Consider the following 11,206-nt stretch of genomic DNA (forward strand, 5'->3'; position numbering starts at 1 on the left):
AAGGAGTAAACTTTGAGAGAATCTTACACTTGCAAATCGGCTCTAGCCCTCTTGTTTCTTAGTGTAGCCGATTTTGGTGGAGAATGGGTTCCTTATATAGTGTTAACACATCTAGGGTTATACCGTGTAAACCCTAATGTGTCATGACTCTTCATTTCCATGACCCATGGGTTTGTAACTCCCATGGAGCATCCTATGGGTTTAACCCAACTTGATAATCCATGGAGCCTCTTAGCCCACTATACAAGTTATGGAAGATTTACATAATCAACCCATATATTTAATTAGTTATCTTTTGATCACTTAATTAATTTCAAATTAATTCTTGATCAATACTAATTAAATAATACTATTAATATATTAGAACTTATAATATATTAATAAACCACAAGTGTTATTTCTCTCATTTAGTCTATCCAATTGCATGGTGCCATGCAACCCAAATGGACCATGCCGGGTCGGGTCAAGTACATACCAGAAATAGTTATGGACTTAGACACCTTATCCAACAGTCTCCCGCTTGGATAAGTCTAATAACTATAACTGCAAGTATGACTTCAGGAACCAATCAGCAATCGTAGCTCTTTCAAGGTCTCTCGGAACCGAGAAGATGATTATACGCCATTTAAGATAAGTGATCATATAATCCTGTATTCTAGATATCAGCCGGACAAATACATGGAACAATGTCTTACTTATTGTCCAACAGTTTGTTTCCCGATTTCCGATTTGTTTGACAAAGAACTTAATTGAACACATCAACTTAGTTCTGACCGGGCCCGGTACATAGGTCAAAACAAAATCATCGAGGGGCCTAGATATCATCTTCTAATCCAAGAAAGAACAAATAAACTTCGACTCATATGTTTGTTCTACTACTCATTGAATTATACACAAGAGCACGTTTTATAACATCGAGTTACCAATGCTTTTTCGTACAATCAATGTATAATCAACTCATAAGTAACAAATCATATCTCTAAGTTTGAAGACTTATATGATATTACCATATCAAGATCACTCGAGATAAATTCAATGAAGTGATTCCAGTGAGCGTGGGTTGAGTCCAATGCTCAGAACTTATGAGCATTCATGAGTGTTGTAACCATGTCCAACAACTTAGACCTCTGCAACCCATCATGACAGTCTTGATTCATACCTACTTCTGACATATGACCGACTGTGGAGGTTAGAATAATATGATATACCAAACATAATTATTCTGGCAGTCAAAACATGCAAAAGAAATATAGTAAACGCTCGACAACAGATAGCAACACTTTACTCATAAATAAAACACCTTTTATTCATCATCTAATGTCAATTACACTTTACAAATTTCAAGGTTATCTAACTACTAAATCTAATATCATCCTTCAGCCCTATGCTCTGAGCATGCTGGTGATGCTTAACCCGAGCCAATCCCTTCATGAGGGGATTTGCTGGATTCTTATCTGATGATACCCTCGTTGCCACGATGAGTCCTTCTTCTATTCGATGTATGATGAAATGGTATTTTCTGTCGATGTGTCTGGATCTCCCGTGATCCCTTGGTTCTTTGGCTAAGGCAACTGCACTTTCACTATCACAGAAAATTTCCATTGGCTCCTTAATAGCTGGTACAACTCCAAGGTCTCCAATGAAGTTCTTCAGCCATATCGCCTCCTTTGCTGCCTCGCTAGCTGCTATATACTCTGATTCGCAATTTGAATCGGCCACTGTCTCTTTCTTGGAACTCTTCCAAGAAATTGCTCCTCCGTTTAAGGTAAAGACCCAGCCTGACTGAGAGCGGAAATTATCCCTATCAGTTTGGAAGCTAGCATCACTATACCCTACAACTCTCAAGTCTTCACTCCCACCGAGGGTAAAGACCCAATCCATAGTCCTCCGTAGGTACTTGAGGATATTCTTTATCACAGTCCAGTGTGCCTTGCCAGGGTTCCCCTAATACCTGCTAACCATGCTCAAAGCAAAGGTAACATCAGGTCGAGTACACATCATATCATACATGATCGATCCTACAGCCGAAGCATAAGGTACTCGACTCATTTCCACTATCTCAGCCTCAGTACTAGGGCTTTGTGTCTTACTCAGTTTGGCGTTACTATGGATGGGTAACTCTCCTTTCTTGGAGTCCTGCATGCCGAATCTCTTCAGCACCTTATCCAAGTAGGTACTCTGACTAAGTCCAATTAGTCTTTTACTCCGGTCTCTCAAGATCCTTATCCCTAGAATATAGGCAGCTTCTCCTAGGTCCTTCATAGAGAAACACTTCCCAAGCCAGGACTTAACTTCCTGCAGAGTTGGGATGTCATTTCCTATGAGTAGTATTTCATCCACATACAACACCAAAAAGCTAACTATACTCCCACTAGCCTTGACATATACACAAGATTCATCTTCACTCCTACAAAAGCCAAATTCTTTGACTTTCTCATCAAAGCAAAGATTCCATCTGCGAGGTGCTTGCTTTAACCCATAAATGGATTTCTCAAGCTTACACACTCTATTAGGGTACTCTGTGTTGACAAAACCCTCTGGCTGACTCATGTAAACATCCCCAGCCAACTTTCCATTAAGGAAAGTCGTTTTGACATCCATTTGCCATATTTCATAGTCATGAAACGCGGCTATGGCTAACAGAAGCCTAATAGACTTAATCTTGGCCACTGGAGAAAAGGTCTCATCATAATCAACTCCCGGAGTTTGTGAGAAACCCTTTGCAACCATTCGTGCCTTATAAGTGTGTACATTACCATCCATGTCAGTCTTCTTATTAAAGATCCATTTGCACCCTACAGTCTTACGACCTGGTACATTCTCAACCAAGTTCCAAACTTGATTGTCATACATGGACTGTAGCTCACTGTCCATTGCCTCTTTCCACTTGGCTGACTTACAGCCTGCCATGGCTTCCGCGTAACTATTAGGTTCATCCAGACCTATCAGTGTCTCATCATTGATAAGTGTATCACCTTCCGCAGTAATATGGAATCCATAGTAATGCTCAGGTGCATTCATAACCCTTGTGGAACGCCTTAGAGGTACAAACTTGTCAATTGGCTCAACAGGAGTTTCCTCCTCAAGTTGAGTGCTAAGGTTTGAAGTTCCTTCACCACTTGACTCTTGAATTTCTTCAAGGTCAACTTGCCTCCCACTGTTTCCTTGGCTTATGAACTCTCTCTCGAAAGACAGCCCTCCTTGCTACAAAGACCACATTTTTACTAGGTATGTAGAAGAGGTAACCAAAGGATTGTTGTAGGTAGCCGATGAAAATACACCTCTCGCTTTGAGGTTCGAGCTTATCATGAGTCTCGCGTCTCACAAAAGCCTCGCAGCCCCAAATCTTGATGTGGTCTAGTTTGGGTACTTTACTAGTCCACATCTCATGAGGCGTTTTGGCAACTTTCTTTGTAGGGACTAGATTAAGGATATGGGCGGCAATCTCTAATGCATACCCCTAAAATGAGATTAGTAGCGAAGCTCGACTCATCATGGAACGAACCATATCCAACAAGGTTCGATTACGCCTCTTAGCTACACCATTCAACTGAGGTGTCCTGGGAGGTGTCAATTGTGAGACAATCCCACATTCCCTAAGATAGTCAAGGAACTCTGAACTAAGATACTCACCAGCTCGATCGGATCGAAGCATCTTAATGTTCCTGCCCAATTGATTCTCGACTTCCTGTTTAAATTCTTTAAACCTTTCAAAAGTCTCTGCCTTATGCTTGATTAAGTAGACATATCCATATCTACTGTAATCGTCGGTAAAATTGATATAATAACGCTTAGCATCCCTTGTGGCATGTTTGAAGGGTCCACACACATCCGTGTGTACAAGATCCAACAAACCTTCACCCCTCTCACAAGAACTTGTGAAGGGTGAAATTGTCATTTTTTCCAAGTAAGCATGATTTGCAACAATCATCTGACCTAAGGTCAAATTACTCCAAGACTCCATCCTTTTGGAGTTGGCCTATGCGTTTCTTGCTTATATGTCCAAGACGACAATGCCATAATGATGCTTTATCCAAGTTATTATCATTAACAGAATCAATACACAATACATTATTTCCTAAGTTATCAACCACATATACAGTTTCATACACACCATCACAAGGTAATGCTTTAAAATAAAGAACATTATTAAAGAAAGCATTAATCGAACCAACTTCATTATCAAATGAAAAGGTGAAACCTTGTTTATACAATTCATGAAAGTAAATAATATTTCTTGCCATTTCTGGCGAATAACAACACTTATTCAAATCTAAATTAAACCCACTACTTAGCGATAAAGTATAAACTCCAATCTTGGTGATAGGTAAAGCTTTCCTATTCCCCATGATTAAGTTTATTCTTCCATGCTCGACATTCTCACTTCTTCTTAGTCACTACAAATCAGAACAAATATGAATACCACAACCGGTATTAAGGACCCAAGAGTTAGAATGGGGTGATTTATTAGATAAGATAGTGTACATACCTGCATGGTTGGGTTTAACTTTCCCATCCTTCACATCTTGTTGGTACTTTGGGCAGTTCCGCTTCCAATGTGACTTTTCATGGCAATAGAAGCATTCAGCCTCTTTTGGGTCAGAAGAAGGAGTGATGAAACCTTTCTTGGTTCCACTTGAAGAAGAGACATCAAGGGTCCTAGCCTTGGTATCCTTCAAAAGGATCTTCCTCTTCTTCCCTCGACCTTTCCCGATTGCCAAAACCAGGGCGGAGTTTGGAGTAGGAGTGTTAACAACCGACTTACCCTTAAGACCTGTTTCTGCGGTCTTGAGGAGTCCCTGAAGTTTGCTGAGTGTGACCTCATCCTTATTCATGCGACATGTCATGCGGAATTGATTATAGCACGATGGTAAGGAGTGCAAAATGATATCTATTGCAAGCTCCTCAGGGAAGTTCAAATTAAGCTTCTGCAACCGATCCACATACATTTGCATTTTCTGCATGTGGCTCGTGACAGATTCCCCGTCCTTCATCATGGTTGTTATGATGGAGCAGATGATTTCATACCTCTCTTGTCTTGCACTTTGATGGTATCTTTCCATCAGATCTTGGTGAATTTCAAAAGGGTAGAAGTCATCATAGGACTTTTGGAGTTCCGCTGTCATGGTGGCCAACATGATGCATGCCACTTTTGTAGGATCCCTTTCATGTGCCCGGAAGTCAGCGATCTCCTGGGGAGTTGCAGTAGTCTCATCAATCTCCTTAAGCTCCTTTTCAAGGACATATTCTTTGTCCTCGTAGCGGGTAATCATCCTAATGGTTCTGATCCATTTATTGAAGTTGGATCTATCAAAAGTGACTTTCCCACACAAGTTCATAAGGGTAAAGGAGCCATTAGGATTAGATCCAGAAGCAGCATTGTTTGAAGACATCTGAAAGAAGAGAACATGATTAGTTTAGATATTAAGAGAGTCCTTAATAAAACAGCCAAATGTAATATTAAGGCTAGGATCCAATCACAATATATTATAACTTAGAAGAGGTATGCCGTAATCCAAGCTATAACATATTTGAAAGGTAGGTGAATAACGATTTACCAATTTCGACCATGAAAAACGAAATATAAATATTAGGTTTTTAATTGGCTCTTAGAGATTCCTAGATTCTTTTGAGATTCAATGAACTTTTCAAAGGCATGTTTCAATCTCGAGTGTGCCCTCCAACTTTTGTGACTGGGATACTGAGGATCACAAAACGAGGTGTGAAGTAACCATGCAAATCACTTGGTATCCTTAAAGTTTATCACTCAATCGATGTGTCGGTAAACCACACACGCTCCACCGATACTATCACTACTAGAAATATAGCCTTTTACGACGCGCGAACCATGACACGCAGTGATTTATGATACGCAAAGGTGAGTGTCTAAAAAATAATGTCATCTCTTCCAAAATTTAAAGGATTTCAGACGCGCATTTTTGCGTGCCCTAAAATTAGGGTCTAAACAAAAAAAAAAAAAAAAACACGGAGGGCACCTGCATGTCGTCTACGACCGTCGCTTTATAAATTTTAATAGAACGCGCGCGTTCCATCCGGGGAAAATGAAATCCCAAAAACTTAAAATCCCCGCCTTCCTTTTTTTTTCTCCCTCCACTTTAATTTCCCTAGTAGCTAGGGCTTTTTTTTCAAGAACTTGCCCCGATTATGCCCTCCTATACTGCTCATTCTCTCTTCAACTTCCCTTTCTCTCCTTCTCACTTCGACAAACCCTTTCTCTTCTTCTCGGTTCTCGACGTCGACAGCTTCTCCCACCTCCGACGTTTCTCTTGGTGTTGGCGCCTCCCACCTCTGACCTCCGTCTAGCCCTGCCCCACCGTCCAACGCTTTCCAGTGTCACCCAGCCGATGGAGCCCCTCATCTCCGGCAATCTCACCTCGCCTGCCCTTGCCAGCAACATTAGGTCTGGTGACCTAGACCGAGAAAACTCAGAGCCATCGGAGGAGTGGTGGCACTACTCAAATCCCAGCGACGGAAGGAAACTCTCTATCACAGCAACAGAAAGTCGGAGACTGGAATGGGAGAAAGAGAAATAGAAATCGAGAAATCGACTTATACAGTAAATGGGGAAGAGTCGATGATGCACGCAACATGTTTGATAAAATGACTCATCCGCCACTGGAACAAAACTATACGGACAATTCCAATCTCTCGTAAGTTTCGTTAATTTGAATATTTGATTTGTTGTGATGCGGCTTAGATCTTAATTACACTCAGATGCTTGCTTAGAAATAGATAATTTTTACAATTCGATTCACCCTTAATCTGTCATTTCGTTTTTGAAATCATTGATCCATTGTGATTGGGCTTTATGTGAGCATCTTCGTTTTCTAGATTTGGACTTTGTGGAATATCTAACTGTAACTTCTGTAATTGTGATTGATGATTTTGGGAGGATCTTTTGGCTGCAGGGCAACAAGAGCAGTAGAAGCAGCAGCAGGTCGGCAAGAGAAAGAATGTTTGATTGGTAACAATCAGAAGAAAGAAAGAAAGACAAAAAGAAAGAAGAATGAAGAAAGTAGAAAGAAGAAAGAAGAAAGAGAAAAGACATGAAGAAAGAAGAATGAAGAAAGTAGAAAGAAGAAAGAAGAGAGACAAGAGAGAAGAGGTCGATCATTGTTGGAGCCGATCACCTCCATTGCCGAGAGATAGATTCATTGTAGAGAGTGAAGCAGGAAAAAGGACTCGGTGGTGCTAGGTCTTTGTGATCAAAAGAAAGAAGAAGAAGAAGAAAAAAAACAACACAACTGTGTGACATGCTAGCAGGCAAGAAAGAAGAAAGAAGCAGCAAGCGATCACTTTTGATCGAGAAGGAAAGAAAATTGAAGCAAGGTACAGCAAGAGTCTAAGCAAGATAGAGGAAGATTGAAGCAAGATAGCAAGATCAAACCTAAGTGGTTTGAATAGCAAGTAATAAGATTCGAAGTGACCAAACAAGAAAGTTCGAATCAAGGAAGAAAATAGTAAGTTTAGCAAGATCAAGAGATAAGAACCTTGTAGAATGTTTTAGTTTGTTTCCATTGGATATGTACTACATGCTATATATATAGCCTTTGTTTTCTGAATATGAGAAGTCAGTGTGCAGCAGCTTTGAGTCCAAAGTACTTTCATATCTCTATATTTGCTTTCTGCATACATATATATCTGTGTTGTGTGAGTGAGAAGGTTGGGACCTGTTCCAACAGTCCTCACTAATTAAGGTGCCATGTTGCATCCATGTAAACCCTGAACTTCATAAACTGTATGATTTGCTTAATGGCAATTATAATGATCATATTCACTAATGCAGTTGGAGCTGATGCTGATGAAGATAGAATTGAATTACTCTTGTCGGAGGTTAAGGGTAAAGATATCACCGAATTGATTGCATCTGGAAGGGAGAAGTTGGCTTCTGTTCCTTCAGGTGTCGGTGGTGGTGTTGCAGTTGCCGCCACAGGTGGTAGTGGTGCTGCTCCCGCTGCAGCTGCTGCAGCTGAGCTAAAGAAAGAGGAGAAAGTTGTAGAGAAAGAAGAGTCCGATGATGTATGCTCTTTTATATCCATTGATCTTCATTGTTTGTTTTTAAACTGTTTTTTTTATGGTTGCATGTTTTTGACTATCTTTTTTTTTCATATTTTTTTTTGCAGGATATGGGATTCAGTTTGTTTGACTGAGGATGGTATGAAGCATGTTCTTTTGTGGTTTTTGGATATGATTTTTTGGTAGTATTTTGTTAGTGTCATCTTCAAATGAAGAATTTTGTAAGACCTTGCAAAAGTTTCTTTTTAGTTTTTATACATCAAATGTTTTTTAACATAGTTTTATATGACCTTTACTTTTATTAATTTGGATGACAGGATGTTGCTTCATTCTGAAGTAAGAATTCTTCCCGATATTTCAATTTTCATTTTTTAAAAAAAATTATTTTTAATAGTCTTGATGGTTTTATAAATAAAAAACTTTGATGTCATCATTTTTTGATCTTTATAATTTGTAGGTTGAAAGGAAGTCTCTTCCTCATCCAGAAAGACCAGATCGTCTTCGAGCAATTGCTGCCAGCCTGGCAACTGCAGGTGTGTGTGATTCCTTCTCTTTTGTAAATTCTCATTTTGAAGGAATGGAATGAAAATTTGCAATATAACCCATTTTTATTTATAAAATTTGTAATATTAGAGAACAGTTATTTGGATTCTAATGAGCTTTTATGTTTAATCTTTTAGTTTTGCAAATTAAAATTTTATAAAATTTGTAATATTAGAGAACAGTTATTTGCTAGGTACATTAATCTTTATGTTTGATGGATCATGGGTCGTGGGTCATGGGTCATGGGTCATGGGTCATGGGTCAGGTGCGTCCTCCAGGTCATCATGCTGGAGTGAGACAAGCAATGGGATTCTGTCTGCATAACAATGCAGCCATTGTTGCATCAGCAGCACAAGCTGCAGGAGCAAAAAAAAGTCTTGATTGTTGATTGGGTAATAATCTTTGTAATTAAAAAAAAAAAAAAAAAAACTATGAGTTGTAATTATCTAACCTTATTTATTTACAGGATGTACACCATGGAAATGGAACTCAAGAAATATTTGAGCAGAACAAAACAGCAATTTTATTTTTATTTTTTTATTCGTGTAATAATTGATACTACTTTCTTCAACTTGTTAATGATATTATTATTATATGGTTAACTCCATATTCTGTATTTTTTTTGGTTTAACCATAGAAATAATTTTTTTCTTGGTTAACCATAAAGAGTTTGTGATATTTAAAAAAAACATAAACACTATAAGTGTTTCCTGGTAATAAATTGCAGGAGGCCATGTAAAATTAACTATCATTCATTCTCCTATAAAAAAAAATGAAACTCAACATAAATATAAAACAATATAGTTGATTAATTTATTTTAAATCATAAATAACATTGTAGATTACTATCTGACTATTTCTGATGATACTGGTTTTAATTGTTATAGGTGTTGTATATATCCTTACATAGACATGAAGGTGGAAAATTCTACCCTGGTACAGGCGTTGCCCATGAGGTAAACATAACCCTAATTTTTTTTTCTCTCTCATTTTTTACATCGAGAAGGGTAAAATGGTCATTTCACTCTTATATATGTTATCAGGTGGGGTCCATGGGTGGAGAAGGGTATTGTGTAAATGTTCCATGGAGTCGTGGAGGAGTTGGGGACCATAGTCACAGGATTCGCCAAAGTAGTCACGATCCACGTTCCAAACGGCTCGATACCAAACAGGGTACGATTGCGTATCGATCGCCGACAGAAACGCCCTCCGGTACGTCATGCTTGCGATCCCACCAATTCTTTAAATCGATACCTGAAACGTGAAATTGGCAAATTGAAGCAAATACAGGGTTTCTTGTAAGATGAGGGTGAATGCATCAGGTATGCCACCTTTGTTTTCCCTTTGTCATGTTTGAATTGTTTGGAATTAGTTATGTTATGTCAATGTATGCTTTATGTTATGTCAATATATATATATATATATATATATATATATATATATATATATATATATATATATATATATATATATATATATATATATATGTAAATGACATGTATACATACTCCTGAAATTTCCTATATTTGGCTGAAAACATGCAGACAAACAAATTTGACATATTAGTGCCTTGCAGCCTCTCAAAGTTCTTGCATTCAGGTTATTCTTTTAGAAAGAAAATTGTCAAATGTGATTTTCAAAGGAGAATTTATTCAACGGTTTCTTTTAATGTTGTACATGTTTTGTTTTCAATAATAAATATTATGCAATATTAGCAATGTGTTACATTTACTTACTATTGGAATGATTATTTGTATATGACATTAAATTTTATGAAATGGATTATATTTTTTGTATATGATATTTTATTTTCTATTATGAGGCATTAAATTCAAATTTAATTTGAAAATTAGTAAATCTATTAAAAATATTTTTTTTAAACATTTAAAATTATGATATGCAAAAATGTGTGTCATCTTCATTTATGACATGGCCTTTCTTGACAGGGGCTTTCTTGATACGCATTGCGTGTCATTAACACGCGCGTCGTAAGGTTACGACATGCGAATGCGTGTCGTCTTCCTTTATGACAGGGCCTTCCTTGATACGCATTGCGTGTCGTAAACGCGCGTCGTAAATGCGCGTCGTCTCTCTTTATGACAGGGCCTTCCTTGACGCGCATTTGCGCGTCGTCTGAGCGTTTTACGACGCGCAATGAGCGTCGTAAAAGGCCTTTTTTCTAGTAGTGTATGATAAACCTTAAGTCACCCTTTACCTACCTTGTTAAGTCCAAGTTAGTGTGCCAGTTAACCACACACGCTCCACCAACGACTTAAACAAAGTGTAAAGTGTAATTTCATGGATTAGCACCTTATTCACATTTTTCCTAAAGTAACTAAGATTGGGAATTTAATAAAACATTTAGTTACTTTATAATATTCATCATACTTTTATTGAGAATTTATAAGTCGTTGTCCTACCCATTCGGCTAACGACCCTCCACCGATCAAGGAAGCGGTGGGTGAGAGTGGACACCCATTAAGTTGCATTTTATAGGCAACAACCTTATACCCCCCTTATAGACCGGCTTCGTGAATGAGGCGTACTAGCGGTAAGACGACTTGATCTTATATATATATATATATATATATATATATATATATATATATATATATATATATATATA

General features: G+C 38.1%; 1 protein-coding gene and 1 long non-coding RNA gene across 2 annotated transcripts; both read left to right on the forward strand.

The window, feature by feature from the left end:
• The first annotated feature begins 7,773 nt into the window (after nt 1-7,773).
• LOC122194424 (60S acidic ribosomal protein P2-2-like) lies at nt 7,774-8,315 on the forward strand. The gene is made up of 2 exons (XM_042901892.2): nt 7,774-8,040; nt 8,145-8,315. The coding sequence occupies exons 1-2, from the start codon at nt 7,774-7,776 to the stop codon at nt 8,169-8,171; spliced, it is 294 nt and encodes a 97-aa protein (XP_042757826.2). The 3' UTR covers nt 8,172-8,315.
• A 32-nt stretch (nt 8,316-8,347) lies between these two features.
• On the forward strand, nt 8,348-9,000 carry LOC128133896 (uncharacterized). The gene is made up of 3 exons (XR_008232202.1): nt 8,348-8,373; nt 8,495-8,570; nt 8,763-9,000. It is a non-coding gene; the product is annotated as an uncharacterized LOC128133896 (long non-coding RNA).
• Nucleotides 9,001-11,206: the final 2,206 nt, after the last annotated feature.

This window comes from Lactuca sativa, chromosome 4, assembly GCF_002870075.4.
Source record: "Lactuca sativa cultivar Salinas chromosome 4, Lsat_Salinas_v11, whole genome shotgun sequence".
Taxonomy (NCBI): domain Eukaryota; kingdom Viridiplantae; phylum Streptophyta; class Magnoliopsida; order Asterales; family Asteraceae; genus Lactuca; species Lactuca sativa.

Coding starts and splice junctions, on each gene's coding strand:
- LOC122194424 (XM_042901892.2), top strand. CDS start 7,774: ATGGCAATTATAATGATCATATTCACTAATGCAGTTGGAGCTGATGCT. Junction 8,041..8,144: donor AGAAAGAAGAGTCCGATGAT/GTATGCTCTTTT, acceptor TTTTTTTTGCAG/GATATGGGATTCAGTTTGTT.